The sequence below is a fragment of the Astyanax mexicanus genome, chromosome 20 (assembly GCF_023375975.1).
Source record: "Astyanax mexicanus isolate ESR-SI-001 chromosome 20, AstMex3_surface, whole genome shotgun sequence".
In the NCBI taxonomy this organism is placed as follows: Eukaryota; Metazoa; Chordata; class Actinopteri; order Characiformes; family Acestrorhamphidae; genus Astyanax; species Astyanax mexicanus.
In genome coordinates, this window is record NC_064427.1 from 29,698,591 (window position 1) to 29,718,258 (window position 19,668).

Genomic DNA, 19,668 nt, shown 5'->3' on the forward strand with positions numbered 1-19,668 from the left:
TTAACAATAAAGCAAATTCTTATGGATTAAATTGATAAAATGTACTCTCCAATGTGCACCCAGTAAGAAACTGGGCAAACTGGGTTTTCCAGAAGAACCACACAGCCACCAGCAGATTCGGTTTTGTCTCTAGACGTCATCTTTCTGCTATAAATGTATGTGTATTCTATATGTTGTGTCATAACCTCAGAATGCCTAAATGGGACAACACCAATGAGCCTGTGCAAAACACCCTGTTTGAGATAATCTTTTAGTTCTAATACTTGGTCTTTATCCCCATTTTTTTTGTAAAAGGCCTAGGTCATTGAGATCACATATAGCATCTATAATGGGGTATAATTCTAGGTATTACATGCGCCACTTCTAATACCCTTAATCAAGGTATCAGGGTTTGGATTAAGACTAGGGCTTAACTAAAATCATATACTAAGAATTAATACTGGACATAATACTGGATTTACAAAGATCTGTAAATTCTTGTCTAATGTAAAATAAGTGTACAACATACATGTATAAAAGCCTCTTCGGCTTTGATAGAGTTAGAGCCCTTTGAAGCTGACCGGATTACAACTGCCCTCATACTAGGCTGTAAATTGATTTTTAGAAAGTCTCTGAAAAGTCTTTACAGCTCTGTCTGTGGCTCACTGCTATACAGAAATTGGAAATGTGTAATTTAGGCTTTGGATATTTTATTTGAAGTTTATTTGGATAGGTTTTATTTGAAACCTTTTATTTAAATAATTTTATTTGTAATTTTTGTCCCATGCTCTCTCCAATTTACACAGTCAATTACCCAACCCACTCATTAGGACTCCTCCCATCATTAGTGATGCCCCAACTCTGGGAGGGTGAAGACTATTACATTTTTCTGAATATTTTCTTTTACTAGCTATTGCAGACAATGGAGTTTGAGGAAGAGTTTCATATGCAACATGTGTATACAATTTAGAGATACAAGAGAAAGAAAAAGTGGATTTAGCTTAGAATCATCCTGAATATTCTCCTTGTTAACTAAGTACAAGAGATACATCGGTGTCATAAAGTTAGAATCATGCATTAGGGTTATTTCTTAATTATGATCTGTGTGTACCTACATTTGACTTTTTCTTTGTTTATTTATTTATTTAGTCATTACTCTAATTATATCTAATTTTCATCTGATATTTGTAACTCAAATCTAACTTAGTGAACTTGCTCAAAACTTCAAAAAATCTACTCTTATAAATACTATCGAAATGCAAAACTGCACTTCAGCTTGTGACCAGCAGAGTGCACTGTGGCTCTAAATACCTTACTGTTGTATTAGGCTGCACATGTGCAGTTTCAGTAACCTCAGCTCAGCCCAAAACAAATGCACAGTCAAACCTGACCTTTTCTCAAATATCAGAGCAGATCCTTGAAGTACAAAAAAAGAATAAAAAGGATGAACCCAGATATTGTCAGTTGCAGTGACATTCTTGCATGAACAGTCAGCAAAATTATGAATTGTCTTGGCTTTTGAAAAGTGCAGTTTATCTTTCTCTCTTTCAGTTTAATACAATCAATAGACGGCGTTTTCTGTTTCAGCTCTCCTCAGGGGCACGTAAGCACTGCTGTTTATAACGCAAATGAATTGCATGCTTTTTAATGCACAGTCACTGTTTTCCCTGTTTTCACTGTTTTTTTGATGCTGACAAAGCAGCCGAAAGGAGTTGGAGCCGCTCTAAACAGCTACAATCAGCATCATCTGTGAATAGATTATGGAACTGGAATTTTAGCAGTGCTGCAAACTCTCATGTATTGGCTCTGATCTTACACTCTCACGCCATACTTGCCATTTCTCACACATTTTTAATGAGTTGTTTCACTCACTCTGGATTTCAGTGATTAAACACACTGTGGATCATAAATCAAAGGCTTCTGAACTAGCTTGTTTATCCAGCTATCTGCAATGATAACCATAATGTATGATTCTACCTCTCTTATATGTAGGTAACAAGGAGAATATTCAGGATGTTTTTAAGGGCCTTACAGGTGTCCTTCCGCTAAAATCCACTTTTTCTTGTTCTCTTGTATCTCTGAGCTGTATATGATGCTGCACATGAAACTGTTCCTCAACCTCCATTGTCTGCATTAGCTAGTGAAAGAAAATATTTAGAAAAATTAGTCAATCAGGAAAAGCACCTGTGTCTTCGTCAACCCATCATGGCCTCGCCCACCTTGTCAGACATAAACTAACAGCACTAGGAACAGCATGGCAGTTCGTTCCTGTATTATTTGTGCAAATAACACATCAATGTTAAATTCTTTGCCCCGTAATTCAGAGCTAAGGAACAAATAGTTAGAATTTGTCTGTGGAACATCATCAGCGAAGTACAACTGACAAAATCCACCCCGGGGTTTTGTTTCAACTGCCTGGGTGGCTTTGCTGTGGTTTACATCTCCGGTGGATTTCGTGGTTCACAGAGACTCTTAAACTGCACTTAGCAGGGCATTACACATGTTGTAAAGTAACATATGACATTGCAAAAAATGTTTTTAGTGTAAAAATGTGTTTATTTTTAAATATTTCTAACTGTTGTCTGTCTCACTGCCTCTGATTTGCATGTATGATAATTTATGAGCAAGAGCCGAAATCCTATCGACCCCCCCCCCCCACATGACGCTTATTCATTATTCATTCTAGAGACCACAACTAGATATTTTACAATGAATAAAAAAAAAAAACAATGAAATGAGACCTTTAATATAGTGTATCTTCCTTATTATCATTATTAACATTTAATTTACACTAATAATGTTCTCTCTCCTGAGCTGAGCTGCCGCTTGCTATCTGTTTGATAAAGGCGCAAGTCCATCATGGTTGGGTGCCGCTGCCTGACTTCCCTAGATCAGGCCTTTCCTATAGTGTAATTTTTTCCCTTCCTTTCAGTTTTCCATGCATTGAGATGCACTGTTCCTTCTACCCTGTCCTGGGGCTGCTCCTTTGAATTAAATTGAATATATGTATACTACCGGTATACTACTGTTTTCTGTGCCTCTGTCTCCTCTATTTGCATGAAATGGTTTGTAACACAGTGAGTGAGGAGTGTTAGCTTCCTAAAGAAAAATCTAGAAAGGTGGTTTTCCTAAAGAGAAACAAGCAATTCCAAGGAAAAGTAGGTGTATTTATAAATGATTGAAAATGCTGAAATAGGCTACTAATATTATTTACTGAATATCTACACAAAAAATCCAGAGTTGTTTACATTTCACTGCTTTTCTGGCAGACATTTACTCACTGTAAGCAAGCTTTTAACACACTACTCATAAATAAATCAGTTGCCCTGCCCCTGCCTGGTGCCAGGCCCAACAGATGCAGCTTCACATTCAGCAGCTCTGCCTCCCTGCCCCCATACCCCCACCAATGTACCCACCAGCCCCCTGCTCCAAATTAAGAATTCATTTAATATCTTTATCTATTAAGATCCATCTATTATGAGTGCAAATTTCATGTAATGTATATACAGTAAATTGGATTTAAACACATACATACACATACACAGAACTGAATACATATGCTAAATTAAACTATCTTAAATCTAGTTAACATTCTGTAAATAACATCTCTTATTTTTTGTGTGTGGTAAAAATATGTGTTTAAATTACAGACCGCACAATATTGGAAATAAAAAAACAGATATTGTCAATGAATGTTGTTCTGTGATATCCAGTATATAAACAGGATGTTTTAACCAGATTTTTCCAGAAACCCAACACTTAACAATTAATAATATGTCCTTAAGATTGGAGTAACAGAATTGATAGTGGGCAGACTATTAGTTAAACAATCTTCATCTGTTATATATATCAGAGAAAATGAGAAGTGTAATTTTTTTTCTTTTGTAAAAAGCAGTAAAATTGCTTGAAAATTGTTTAACCTCAATCAAGACATTGCACCTCCTGTGATGCACATGCTCAGAGCTGTCATTATTAGCCAGCACCAGTGTTGTGCTGAATACAGACTTCCTGACAGAATTTGACTTCCATTTGCGTGCATGCATGTATCACAGCAGTATAGGCACAATTACGCTCAGATTATGCTACAATACCTACTGTTTCTGTGTATAAATAACTATTAATATTCAGTTTTACTTTACAATTAACAACAGAACATTACCTAAGAGAAGTCAGATTCTGGTGGGGAAGTCAGAATTTGGCACACCATTGGTAACACAGCAAAACAAGAGGCAGAGGAAACGTACATAAATATATCTATGTGTGCATGTATGATGCTTCACGGAGATGCTTTATTCACATTATATACAGATACAGGTCAATTACAGTATGTTTATGAATGTGAACCATCAAGATCAAGACCAATGTAGCCGGTGAGGAGCTGTTATTTGTGGATATTGAGCCTCAGTTTCAGTGCACTAATCAGCAAGGCTCACCTAATAAACTTCACTTGAGCTAATAAAATGAATAGTACTGGGCTTAAGACAGTGTCAGGGATTGCCCCTGAGGGAAAAGTTGAGGTTAAGTGGATTAGTGCTTACTGGATTGAGGATATACTGAAGATACTGAGACTAGATTTAAGATCATTTCAATATTATTTTATCAAATTTATTTTTTCTCAGTTTAAAGAGAGCTTGTTTTTCTGCTATGTTAAAGGTACAACTTCCAGACTCTCAGGGACACTTCATATAAATGTATTCTTTTTTTATTCACAGTATTAAAAATATGAACAGCTACAGTAGTAAGGTGGGTGGGAGGTCTATGATATGTTAAACAGCTGGTGGTCTAATGTAGCACATAAAGAGCAGCATTTTCTAACTGTCCTTTAAGTACCTTCAGGCAGAAGTGCTGGCTGCAGACGGCGAAGGCGTCCAGGCCCAGCGTGCTCCTCTTCAGCTCAGCACGGAGAGCCTGCAGCTGCCCGGCCTGCTCCTCACAGTGAGCCTGCAGCCTCAGCACCTCCTCCTCTCTCCTCTCCTGCTCCTCTCGCTCCTTCTCCTTTCTCTGCGCCTCCTCTTTCCTTTTCTCCAGGCCCGGGGATTCACTGCGTCCCAAAACTGGCACGCCTGGTCCCCTGGGAACCCGTGCTGCTGCAGCTGCTGCTGCCCTCTGCCTCTGTAGAACTGCAGAGAAAGAGAGATCTGTTGTTTTAATATAGAAATGTTTAATTCGTGGAAAAAGTCTTATTAAAACATTTATAACTTAAAAATAAAATAATCTTAGTTGTGACATCACAAAAAACCAACATCATTTACATAAAAGCAGTGGTTTAGTCTGTTCATTTAAACTGAAAAAGTGATAGTGTTATTACTTCACTTTTTTCACTTTTATGTCTGAGGCACAATAACAAACAACCAATCGTAACAGAGTGTATTTACATACAGATCTGGAAAAAATAAAAGACCACTTCAGTTTCTGAATCAGTTTTTTCTAATTCTCAAATTATTTGCAGAAAATGAGAAATGTCTAAAATAACAAAAAAAGATACAGAACTTTCAGACCTCAAATAATGCAAAAGAAAACAAGTTCATATTCATAAAGTTTTAACAGGTTCAGAAATCAATATTTGGTGGAATAACCCTGATGTTTAATCACAGTTTTCATGCATATTGGCATCATGTTCTCCTCCACCAGTCTTACACACTGCTTTTGGATATCTTTATGCCTGCACTCCTGGTGCAAATATTTAAACAGTTTAGCTTAGTTTGATGGCTTGTTATATTCCAGAGGTTTTCAATTGGTAAAATCAAAGAATTTTAAGTGGTCTCTTATTTTCTTTCCAGAGATTTCTGTATATTAACCACTTAGGCTTGCTGCATTGATTAAACTTTAAGGACTACTAATCTCTATTTTGTGTTGATATCAGCGCTTGGGTCTTGGGTTCAAGTCACTGTCTGGGTAGAGATTCCTTGCAAAATGCACTATATATGCATATGTTTGTTCTCAATTGCACCTAGAAGACTTGGATTGCAATGCTATTTGAAAGGAAGATAAAAGTTACCAGGAACAATAAAAGATTAAAAACTTAGACTGATACAAGCTCCTGGTCATATGTATTAAGCTACACATACGTACGTAATGTAGTGTGTAATGTATTTGTAACACAACATTCCATTAAGATATATTGGCATGGAGTTGTATTGAGGTTCCTAATGGTGCTTTGCAATAATCTATCCCATGTAGCTTAAATATTCTCACAAACTTCCTGCAGATTTAGCAGTAGGGGGGTCATTTTGATAGTATTTGTGTCTTCTAGCAAGCTCTTGAGACAGCAGCAGTATCTGGACGAGCATTGTCCTGTTCGAAAAATGTACCTGGAGTGTGCATTTAGAAACGGTTAGGCCACTAGTTGCAGGACCTCATTCACATAACGTGGGTTGCAAACTCTAACTCTTTTTCATACATAAACCCACACAAACATCAGAGGTGAACTATAAAATTTACAAGGCAATTAAAAACTGAGTTTCCCTCTAAGCCCCTGTCGAGTTCAGATTAACACATTATCTTCACTGAGTGGGATTAGATGACAGGATGATCCATGGCTTTCATCACTGCAGAAATGAACCTCGGAGGAAACACATATCTGTGCATGTTAATTACACAAAACAGCAGCTAGTCATTCATAATGGGGCCTTTTAACTCAAGGTACTCAGAACTAAGCACACCAGCAAATTTGTTTGTTAAAGATGAGCAGCAAATAGGCCACTTAGAGATTGTTGTGGAGAAAGAACAGTCATTAGCGAGGCAGCCGGGGACGTGGCAGATGTTGAAGTTACCCTTCTGCGTGTCACAGCAAAAGCCAGCAAGGTTGTGCTCCAACAGAGAATATGTACACCCCTATAGTGATAAGCAAACATGTGTGTCAGCACCCAACTGATCTTAAATGCCACGCCATACGTCACTGAATGTGCCTTAAAGAACCGTGCCCTGATATGCTGTTGGTCTGAGTAGGTAAGCAGCACTGTGCACCTGCTTTTTGGATGAAAGGCAAGCAACTGACTTATCCATTCTCCTCCCACAAAAAAGCAAAATTGTAGCAGAAGATTCTTTCTTCAGATTTTTTGTTGATTGAGACGACAATGAGACATGCATCACATGTCCAGATTAGAAGACCTGGTCTCATGGTGTGGAGTGCAGTTTCATATTATGCCATACCACCTTTGGTCTTGACAACTCAAAGTTACCATATTTCTCTTACTATAAGGTGCACTTAAAATCCATACATTTTCCCCCAAATTGTCAGTGCACCTTTTAATCCAATGCTTCCTATGTATTAATTTTACCAGTCAGGTTGTAAGGAGCTGTAAAGCCACTCAGCTGAAGTGCAGCATTATAAAGGAGTTTTAGTTTAGCTCTCCATCACCAGGACTGGACTAGCATTAGCTCCTAACCGCTATTTTCCTGTTCAGAGGTGAGTATTATCAGCCTGTAACCTGCTGCTAACCCTGACTAGCACTGCTGGAGCTGCATTAGCATTTCCTGCTAATCAAGCTAGCTCTTTAGAAGTTCAGAGGTGAGTATATCAGACTGTAGCCTGCATGTTTACTGTGTTAAAACAAGCTAAAAACTGCTAGTAATTAGCCGCAAATGCTAATGCTACTAAATTCGAGAATTTAAGATTGCTGTAAATAAACAGAAGCACTTTACTGACTTAAATAAACAGTTTTCAAGAGATAAATCTGTGTAAATTAACATCCAGCACTCGTTTGACTTTAAAAGAAAGTCATTTTTTTATTACAGTTTACTTAGCCTTAGCTTAACTTAGTTAGCGACCCCCCCACCACCCCCCAGCGGCAAGACCTGCTAAATTAGATGTTTCTTTTAGTGTCTCTTAAAATGCGCCTTATAATCCAGCGTTCATTGATTATATATGATTATTATAATGCGAAAATATGGTATATTAATTAGATCCTGCAACCAGTGGCCCTACCTTTTCTGAACACACCCTCCATTGCACCATTTCAGCAGGACAACACTCGTCCACATACTGCTGCCGTCTCAAGAGCTTGTCTTAACCACACAGACACCATACCATGGTCAGACGAATTGTCAGATCTATCCCTGACATACCTAGCCTATTGAGAATGGTTGTGGGTGGAGCTGTCCAGAAAACTTCTCAGGTCTTAACATTCTAAGCTACACTTAAACGTCTTCTGCTCACTGGCCAGTGGCCAGTCATGGCTCACTCTACAGTTGCGTCTCAACGTCAGCCTTCATCCACTTAACAGCTATAACCTGCAATGACTGCCAATTTCATAAATCCATTAGCGTCACGCTGATCGATATACATGCTTCTATATCAAACTAACACAGATTACTGTGAGGGGAATAAATCACAGTGACTTAAAGTCAGGGACAGGATGCCAGCAGCCAATGCATTTCGTCTCTAGTGCACCTATACATGTGTTTGTGTGTGTATGTGTATGCTCACACATGTATGCAGTACATATATACGTATAGCCTCTGAGTGCAGTCAGGGAGTCATCTCTATGACAACAGAAGAAAGGAGAGGAAGGGTTTAGGCTGTCTGTGGTAATAATGCAGGTCTAATGGACGGGCTGGTTTTCTCCCAGCTCAATAGTGACAGTGTTGTGACAGGAGCTTATATTTGCTCTTAGAAAAAAGGGGTCCTCTGAGAGAGAGAGAGAGAGAGAGAGAGAGAGAGAGAGAGAGAGAGAGAGAGAAAGAGAGAAAGAAAGAGAGGTGGATGAATGCAGGTAGATGAATAGTGCTGAGAGTTGTTTAATAATGTATTTAATATTTTTATTTAAGAACAATGCTGAATAATTAAGAACAGTGAACTCCAAACACTAAACACAGTGTTATGTAATGTGTTTTCTTTTTAAAGGAACTGTTAATTAGCCCATTTTTCTGTCTAGAAATGCCAACAAAAGAGAGATTCTATAATCAGAGTAGGCCTGGGCTATTTAGTATCTATAATCCATATCAATATATTCATAACTATTAAATTAATTGACCCTTAAATTAATTAAATATTAATTAAATAAACTTAAAAAAAAATTAAAAAAAATATTTTAAATAAACAAAATATTGGCCCAGCATCACCAAACGCAAGACAGATGAGCGACAAGAGAAAACTTTTGCCAATAAAGTGTAGTTCATTTCATGCTTTTCTGATTGTACTAATTTTATTTCCATTGTGAAAATATATGTGTGAAGCTTTAGTCTCTTTTTTTTCTTTTAAGTTGAAACCAATAGAATTCCAACATATTCTAAATAATGTTATCCACCCATCCCTTAAACATATGATATATTAATAATAATAATAATAAAAAAACAAGGTAATATAATTGCTCACTATATTTTAACTTTATTTCATAAATGAAGAAAGGAAAGAAATAATATACTACTACTACACATGCCTGGTGCATAAATTACACATTCTCAACAGAAAGGTCTCTCAATTTTTTTGATAATTATTTTTAGGGGTGCTGAGACCCAATTAAGTGGTGCTAGAGTACCCATATATAAATGACCTAGACTTGCCTGGAGAAGGGTGTTGATATAGACACGAAAGACTGTGGGTAGAATACCGAAACCCATTTCAATAGACTTGACAGCAAACCCCTGTGTGGCTAAACTGTGTGGATGGAATGACTATGAAGCTCCGCAGCCTCTCTCTCACTCTCTTGTTGTCTTGAAATCTCTCTTCTGCCTCTCTGTCTGTGCAAAGACATCTATCTGTTTATCCAGAGCAAAGGATGTAAAATGAATTCTGAATATGGGAAGGCAGTTGCTGAGTACAGGATGAATGGTGTGAGGGGTAGGTTTGTGGGAGATGTAGGAAAGATCATTGACTATTAATGCTGAAGTGGTGTTTACCTGGTGACTGGGGTTTGGGTGTCACAACAGCCAGTCGCTTTGGAGAGGACTGTGCCGAACGAGAGCTGTCAGACGTCTTCTGGAAGTCTTTACGAGAGCCTGCTGAGCATGAACAGAGGCACACAGTTAAGTAAGAATGTATCGAATATACTTATATAAATGTTATAACCAATAGTAAGAAAACTTTTAAAGGATTAGGTTTGGATTAGATTAGATTTGTTCCTTGCTACTCTGAGGATCTACAAGGCTCATATTTATGCCCCATATTGTTTGATATTGATTATCAGTTAGTAAAGTCCTGTTTCAACACATTTTACTATTTTATAGAGAAGTTTAAATCAGTTTTAGGTAGCAATTAAGCTTTATTATAAGAGCCTTTACAATCGTTTTGATGCTCCATTAACTCGTAAATGCCTTTTCAGTTTAAAATGCTCTTAAATGCACTATGCAACATTGGTGGAGCTACGCTAGACCTTAATAACTCAGTAAGTAAATCTGCATAACTCATGCAGAGTTGCATTGGTGTAGAATCCTTTAATATTATTTTACAGCATTAGTCTATATGCTTTTCTCAATTCAGTGTCCTTCAGCTTTTCAACAAATGCACATTTATACAGTAGCTGTTCATAAAGAGATCTTAAATGAGATTTGTATTTACTGCAACGGTGTGAAAATAAATTACATTCCCATCCTGTGGGGGGAGACTAGTAGCAATGACAAAAAATCATAAAAACATAATGCTACTTTAAATTGGAAATGTAAATACTTGTGATTAATTGCAGCTTCCTGTAGAGGAAGTTTAAGCCACAGATTTCTCCTGTCATTACAAGTGCATATTCTTAAAGCCAGTAGGCCCTATCTCAGAAATGTATATCTTATCCCTAAAATTCTTTGTTATATGTATGTGTCTCTCTCTGTCTGCCTCTCTCTCTCTCTCTCACGCCACCTCTCTCTCTCCCCATCTCCCTCCCCTGGCTCAGCAGTCTGTAAATCGATTTCAATAAGGTGCAGTCAGGCACTAAATGAGGCGGTGGCACGGCCCTTTCACTCCTCAGCCTGGCTGGAATGGCATGCTGCGATGCTGACACAAACACAGCTGCAGTCTATTGCATCACCTCATCCGCTTTCCTTACACTGATCTCAGAGTGCAGCTTGTCTGCGATGGGTCCCTGAGGCAGCTGCATCACGTGGCGGCCATTAAGGGCGCTGAATTGATCGTGTTGATCATGTCTTATGTCGCTCATTTTCAGGAATCGTGAACAGTACAGGTGTAGAACCTCTAACAGCAATGCTATTCATTTAACTTGATTCAATGAATCGTGAAATTTCTCATTTCAACTCAGTATAATTCGATTTGAATCAAGCTGAATCATTTGAATCATATTAAATAATGAATTTGTAACTGCAGAAGGAGGAACTAGTCTATGTGGACAAAAGTATTGGGACACCTACTCACTCATTATTACTTCCAAAATCAAGGGTACAAATAAAAGAGGTTTTCCTGCATTTGTTGGAGTAACCCTCTCTATTGTCCAAAGAGGCTCTCTACTAGATTGATTTTGGAGCATTGTTGTGTGGATTTGATTGCAATTAGTGACACAAGCAGCTGCATTAGGCACTGAATCGATAAATGTTGTGTTGCTCATTTTTAGGAATAAAGGTGTAAAAATTCCAATCTTAGTGAATCATTAAAATGTCAATTTTCACAAATGATTCAATTTGATTCACATTGATTGTTTTGAATATTGAATACACATCTGCAGAAGGAAGAAATATACTCTATGGACAATAGCATTGGGATACCTATACAGTCATTGTTTCTTCCAAAATCAAGGGTACTTAAAAGTGTTGATCCTGCTTTTGTTGGAGTAACTGTCTCTCCTGTACAAAACAATACTTTCAACTAGATTTTTTAAGCACTGCTGTGAGGACTTGATTGCATTCAGCATCAAAAGCATGAGTCCTCATCCTCATCTCCAAACTGTCCCCAAAAGTGTTGGATGGAGAACACAGTTCCAATGTTCCACACCTCAATATTGAATGGGGGATTCTAGTCCATGTCTAGCATTCTGCACGTTGTCAATAGGTTCATGTGTATCTGCTCCAGAGAGGACTAGACAAGCTGTGTGTGTGTATTTGCACATCTGTCTCAGCAATGAGTGTAACTTAAAAAAGACAAAAGCAATGTTAAGAAGGGGTGTCTTCATACATTTGTATAATAAGTGTATTATTTATACAGTAGTGTAACACAGATAATAAAACACATGAAACAGTACATCAATTAATTTGAGATTTGTATATTTGTACAATATCTAGAGAGTATTATTTTGGTTAAAATATAAGCACATTCTCCATTGCATATTAAATATAACTGACTGATAATTCACAGAATGTATCCTATCCAACAGCTTCAACTTTTTAGGGATCCTGTTTGTTGCCTGCATTCATCCAAACACACACACACACACACACACACACACACACACACGCAAACATACACCCACTCAGATATTTTGGGGTCCCAGAGCTCCTCATTACTGCTAGTTCATACTCACATATACAGCGGACAGTCACAATTGGACCCCCCAAGAGATAATCTAAGACCCTCTAGGCATGATTCTATTTGCATTAACACCTACCTCCTTACCCCCTCCAACATCCCCACCTCCCTCCAAACACCCGCAGGGCCTGCCCCATCTACAGCAACCCCCAAAATCAGAATCAAACTGTCAGAGACTTATATGTGTGAAATATGTGTGTGTGTGAGAGGAGTGCAAAAATATGATCTATTGGTAAATGTATACCTTAAATCTTAAAACGGACAAAATAATATAATCTAATGCATTAAGCTGAATTGCTTGACTTTTTGCACCAGGAGTGGCATATCCAAGTGATCTAAAATCAGTGTGTAAGACTGGTGGAGGAGAACATGCCAAGATGCATGGAAACTGTAATTGAAAAAACAGGATTATTCCACCAAATATTGATTTTAAGTCTTAAAACTTTGTTTTCTTTGCATTATTTGAGGTGTGACTGCTGTGCATCTTTTTTTTTATTTCAGACATTTCTCATTTTCTGCAAGTAAATGCTCTAAATGACAATATTTTTATTTGGAATTTGGGAGAAATGTTTGTTGTCCAGAGTTTATATAAACAACAATGTTAATTTTACTCAAACATATTTGCATATAAATAGCAAAATTGGCTAAAGATCTGACTTTTGTTATTTAAAGCAGAAACAAAACATGACATGAGTTCTCTTCACCATCAGCCTATTTGCTTTTTACTGTGTAAGAAATTTACATGTTAATTATTGCCATCACTCACCAGCAGCTCTACTATAATCTGTACAAAATGCCAACGCTAATGGGTTAGCAGCTCTGCTAGTCTACCCTTCAGCTCCTGGAGCACCTGTGAGGTAAGTGCAGCTACAGGCAGGAGTACTTAAAGATTAATGACTTAAACAGTTAGAGTGGCACAGGCCGGATAACACTGTGTCCTGCTGCACAGTGGTGTCTGGAGTGGATATTCTTGGGGTGTCTTGCATTCATGGCTTATTTAGGAGGTATATGCAAATGTTCTATTGTATTTAGGTCATGGATCTGTGAGGGACATTCCAAAAGCTTCTGTTCATTTCTCTGCAGGTAGTGCATAGCCTTTTTTAAAAAGTACATTTTGCTATATCATTATGTTGTTATTTATAGAGATGCTATATTGTGTCCAACAACTTTTGCCAATTCCCATGGAAGCTAAAAATGCTACATTAACCTGTGGGATATATTTAACTTGTCACTTGTCTGTCTACATGGACAATTTAAGCCAGATGCTGCTGGTCACAATCATTACAGTCCACAACACTCTGAATTGTGGGTGGTAATGCCATCTCTGATGTATTTCTGGTACACCTGTTTAAATTGTGATAGGTTTTGTGATAGGATTAACAATATGATGCATAATTCGTTTTAGTTTACCTATTTAGATTTGTAATGAATGCGGTTTATTTATTAAACAATTTTTATTGCTTGTGTTTATGTTTGCAGAGAATTGCATCAGTTAAATCAGTTGCATCCTAAAACCCGCTTCAAACATCGCCTGCGTTTCTTGTCTGTACATTTATTCATTAGCGATACTCACGTGTGTATGTGATTCTTATTGTTTAGGACAAGATTTAAAAAAAAAAAAAAGTTAGCATTTTTCCCCGCAGGCAAAAAATGAAACTAATTAGGTTGGAAGTTTCCTTTAAGCAAAGTTACAAGGACAAACAACTAAAGTGATTCCCTGAGCTCAGTGGGTTGTAGTTCTTAATTAGCTTTGTGCATCAACTATTACCTTAATTGACGTTTGCATAATATTGCAATATTGCATTTGCATGTGTGTGTGTGTGTGAGTGTGTGTGTATGTGTGTGTGCCAGCAACAAGACAATTTTAAACAAGCTAAATTCAAAACGTTAAAGTCTTACAGCACATAACCTCTCATTTATTATGAACAGAATTTGCACCTCACAAAATAATATGATGGGTGTATTTCTAGTTATCTACCCACAGTGTTTAGACCATAGTGTTAAAAACAGAGGATGAGACTGTATTGAAATTAAAACAACTAAACATATGTGCCTCTCACCATCGCTGTTCTAGCCAGTTTCAGTCACATTTAGAATGAGCCGTTTAAGGGCTCTGTCACTTTTATGCAAATATAATGTTGCTGACTTGCCATGGACAGTAGGTACAGATCCCTCCCTCAAATATGGCTCGGTGTTGTTAATACTGTGTACTTGTAGTGTTTATAGAGGCAGTCGAGACCCAAGTGGAAATAAAAAAGCATGCAAAAAGTATGTTTTGCGTAATATGTCCCCTTTAAATCTAAACATCATCATAGCTTTACAAACTGAGTACACTGAGTGCAATATATTGACATCAAATATGAACTGTTGAAATCTTGCATATCAAACATAATTTTCAGACAGACAAAATGTGAGGTTATTTTATTTGCTCATTGTTTCATTTCTGAAACAAAAAAACTTTACAGGCAATATGAACTCACACAACCAATCACCAGTTTTTGGCATTTACTTGTTAATACCTTGATAATAACATGATTTATTAGCTATGTCAGGGGTTAGCAACTGAGTTTGGCCATGGGAATTTTCCAAGCCATTACCTGGCGGGCCACAAAAAAAACTGGAAATGAAGTGTAATGGGATGGAGTGCTACAGACTAGTAGCTCTCCTGCCCAGAAGGTTGTTGAACCCAATCGCAGAACAGTTAAATTCAAAGCAGGTAAACCCAAGAAGTAAGGAAAAAAAAATAAATAAAAACACCGCTCCTCACGCGGGATCGAACCCGTGTCGTCAGGGTCGCGGTCATATAAACTACCGCTGCCCTGGCTAGTGAAATTGGACATATCTGGGAAAAAAAAGGAACCCCAAAAAAAGGACCCCAAGAATGAGCGGAAACTTAGGTCACGCCGAGCGCGACAGTGAGACAGAGAAGAATTTTATATATTTTTTCTATTATCATTCATAATGGTTCAAACAACCTCATAGGCCAGATGTTTCATGCTTCTGGGCCACATCTGGCCCGCAGGCAGCCTACTGCCGACCCCTGAGCTATGTCATCCATGGACAAAGTTTTAGTTTCTGAATGCTGTTTTCAATTTTCCAACATAATGTTTTTATTTATCTATTCACTTCAAATTTTACCCCTATTATCAATCCAATTTGGAGGGCCAATTACCCAAAGCCTATTCATATGAACTGGTCAGAGGAAAGTGTTGGATCCCCAGCTCTGATACATCAGTTAACAGACACCTGTGCTGATCAACATCACATTAGGAAAGAGAAGTGAGGAACAAGAGAAAGCAAAAAAACAAGGCCAACTGTGCTCTCTTGGATTCTGGCTGCTCAGATCATAGTTTTCATAACCATTTTAGAGTACACAAACATTCCACAAGCATACATACATATTCATACTGTTTAACTTTGTCTTATTCAATGAGCAACAGTCTTCATACAGAATGTTTGAAGGTTAGAGCTGCAAAAAAGTCAGCTTTCTTCAGCAAAAACGGTGATTTAATGTGGAAAGCGTTTATCAGTTCATTATCACCACATGCTGACAGCCTGTTTTAACACATCACTGATGTTTGGACCAATAATCAGGACTGAAATAGCGCTCATTAACATGTGGGGTCATTACCAGTGTGTACCACCCCACCCACAAACATAGATTGGAGATTAATGACACCGTGGTGGCAGAGGTCACCAGGGTCACTCTGATTATTCATGCCTGACATGCCTGTTCTCACTATCCTGTTTAGAGATCAGTGAGGATGATACGCTTCACTAAGAATAGCTCCCAAGGGTGTGAGGGGCTTCCTTTGGGGGGGGGGAGGGGGGGGGGGGCACCTGCTGCGTGACCAACTTTACCTCACCTCTACTGAAGAAGGACACCGTTTGGAGAGGATTTTAGTTTTTCCATAGGAATTCCATTCAAGATTTTAGCTTTTTCAATTTGCTGACAAGCAATATTGGTTTCAGCACTGATCTAACCAGTGTCTCCCTGCAGGGGAAGTTTGCACATGGTGTGAATAGCTGGGCTGACTGGGCTTGGCTTTTGTTTTAAGATTGTGTGCTTTTTGTCTTGTCTTGTCTTGTTACATGATCATGTAATCAAGTAATCCAAAAAAGGATCAGTCTTTAATTACATTGACATGACAAAAGTCATTGGATCATGGCATGTTATCTCAGGGGGCGGCTTGAGTACACTTAAACTGGCATATGTTGTGTGGTGTTATCTTGTGAGATAGAGATATTCCATTGTCAAAGTTGCTTGAGCATTTAAAATTCCCCAAAATATTCCAAATAATTCACAAGATACCACCTCACAACTTATTCTGGTGCTGTCATTTTTAAGATGTCCCTTGAAAATAAGACTTCATAGTCATTTTTTTAAATATCTGCTATTCTATGAATTTCGTCATGTAAATTTATAGTATAAGGGCTTAATAAATGAATACCTGTTTCTTAAAAACACTTTTTATGTTTGTTTGTTTTTTTATTTGTGTTTGTATTGTACTATGTAAAAGTTAGTTTTAGCTTCTTAATCTTAATCTTAATTTCTTATCAATAAATAAAGTTTTATTATTATTATTTTTAACTTTTATTTACTGTTATTTTAAAATGATTAAATGTAGTTATTATTATTTTTGTCATGTCAATCCCTTTATTTGTAAGTGCTCGGCTACATTGAAAATGAGCCATTAATGTACTTCTGTCAAAATGAAGGTCGATTGATTAATGTTTTAATATATTTCAGTGAGTACCAGTTACAGTATCAGTACAGCAGCTCTACTTCATACTTGCCTGCAGGTGAGCTTGGTGGAGGGGGCAGCAGTGAGCGGCGAGTGGGTACGGGCGTACAGGGGGGCTGTGGACTGCTTCGGCTGGGGGCTCTGGGACTGTCTGTGCAGGGCTCCGTGATGACCCTGTGGAAAGGAGGGTCATCACTCACACTCCCTGGACCTGTCAGACAACAAGCACACCAAAAAAAGAAGATTAAAAAGCATGAATTAGCATATTAAAGAAGTGATAACATTCCTGCCTTTTATTTTTTTATACAAGTATTTAAACACATTGTGGAAAATGTAACAGTAACAGTAATATTAACTGAAGTTAAATTAAATTTACATTACATTTTTTAAAAACATAGACAACAGGCCAGATCAATAAAGAGAACAGTCTGATTTACTGTGAATGAACAGTGTAGTATTAATCAATTTCTGATATCTGTGCTTTTACTTATTTATTTGTCTTGCTGTCACTTTTGGCTGTTTACTTGTTTACTGTCTGTTTTTATGGTTGTTTTGCTTTATTTCATCAATCGTGGTCTATGCTTCTTTGACGCTGACAACCAAGCAACCAGAGCCACTCTTAATGCCATAGTATGTATGAGCTCTTGCAGATTTCAAATGGCCATTACCAATATACCAATATAATACACAAGTAAAAAGAAATTGACAGTCATGATCGTCAGTCTTTGGCCATTAATGGATTAAATAAAAGACCAAAAACATAGCTTTGGTCAAATATTTTCAATTTTACAATGTTCTTGTTCTTAACACACACACACACACACACACACACACACTATATGTACACTTGTCATCCGCAGGTCTTTAATGTTCATCTAAGGTTGATCTAACACCAATCTAACGTCTCATTGTCGTTGTCAGTGACCTCAACTACTCCTCTCTGCTCCCAGAGTGGGATCCATAACCACAGCTCGATAAGGTCCATCGCTCTTACAGCTCTTCCTCCGCAGGAAACCTTAATGAACCTATTGTTCTTCATTGCATGCTGCACATCCACCTCTACTTTAATAAAGGCTTGGTCAGGAAGTTTTTGAAATAAGATGATTTTTGAATAACGTCGATTTAGTATTTATTTAGTGTTTTGGTTTTCTATGCCATGTTTGTATTTACCTGCATCAAATGTGTATATCTTGTACAGTGGTATTGTAGTATTGAAAGCGACATTTAAATAACAATTCTTTATATTAATATTATTATTTGTGTTAAGAACCTTTCACCTAAAAGCATAAAAGTGTAGATTCAGAGCCCCAACCATATAAAACCTTTAAATTAACGTTAATTCAATGTCAGAATTTCAACATTAACCAATGCCTATGAGGCAATTTTAAACAAATGTTGTTTTAACATCATCAACCTTAAAGACTTAATGCAACCAAAGAAATAAAATTTAATCAATGTTCTTTATTATCATGAAAGCTAATACTGTGGCAGAAACCACATAAATAATAAGCCTATTGTTTGGTATACATGGTCATAACAAAGGTGGGGCATCATATATTTGTGTTGTTAGCATTATGCTAACTGGTTCTATAAGCTTCCTATAGCCAAGTTAGCCCAGTAGCTCTAGTGCTAAACTAAAGACACAAACTTTGGACCTGAAAAATGCTGACTGACTGCATTTGGGCTAAGTGGAAAGCTGTGTCAATCTGATTTTACACTGAACTAGTGCACAGAAACAGAGATAAAGCTCAGAAGATGGGGAAGTTGTTCAAAGTTTTAGCCGACTCAGAGACGCACATCCAGCGCAGCGGGAAGCGCTGCAGCCCCTCTGGCTCACAGTGGGAGTCGGTTAAGGTAGAGGAGACTCCTGATTGGCTGTGAGAAGCCTAAACCGACTCCACATTGGTACATTGATGAAAAGCTTCCGTAAAAAAGCCAGTTAATGCAACCAAGACCTCCTGGAGCGAGAATTGTGTGGAACTGGGTTAGCAGCTCAGAGACCTAGCGCCACATATTTTTCCCACTAACTGCTCTTACTGTTCTCCATAATCATACAAATGTACTGCAGCTTTCACTACATTAGTGCTACACTGAGAATCAAGCACAACAAAGTGCTCGAAGGAACTATTATTTTTTTTACAAACCTTGAAGAATAATTACTTTAACTACACAAGGAATAGCAAGCAGCCATATTGTAATGCTTTGAAAAAAATAAGGAGACCACTTCAGTTTCTGGATCTGATTTTTCTATTTATAGGTATATGTTTAAGTTAAATGAACATTGTTGTTTTATTCTATAAACTGTGGATTAAATTTCTCCCAAATTCCAAATAAAAATATTGTCATTTAGAGCATTTATTTGAGAAATTAGAAATGGCTGAAAAAAATTATGCAGAACTTTCAGACCTTAAATAAAGCAAAGAAGTTTTAAGAGTTCAAAAATCAATATTTGGTGAAAAAACCCTTAATCACAGTTTTAATGCATATTGGCATGTTCTCCTCCACCAGTCTTACACACTGCTTTTGGATAACTTTATGCCACTA

The 19,668-nt window shown here is 37.5% G+C and overlaps 1 protein-coding gene across 2 annotated transcripts in view; it reads right to left on the minus strand.

The window, feature by feature from the left end:
• Positions 1 to 19,668, minus strand: part of mtus2a (microtubule associated tumor suppressor candidate 2a) — a 105,646-nt gene that overhangs the window by 10,814 nt on the left and 75,164 nt on the right. For both annotated transcript variants that reach the window (XM_007252460.3, XM_015606674.3), the window contains exons 5-7: positions 17,177 to 17,335; positions 9,820 to 9,918; positions 4,810 to 5,099 (exon numbers count right to left, since the gene is read on the minus strand). In XM_007252460.3, coding sequence (XP_007252522.3) covers positions 4,810 to 5,099; positions 9,820 to 9,918; positions 17,177 to 17,335 — 548 coding nt within the window. The remainder of the gene's footprint in view (positions 1 to 4,809; positions 5,100 to 9,819; positions 9,919 to 17,176; positions 17,336 to 19,668) is intronic.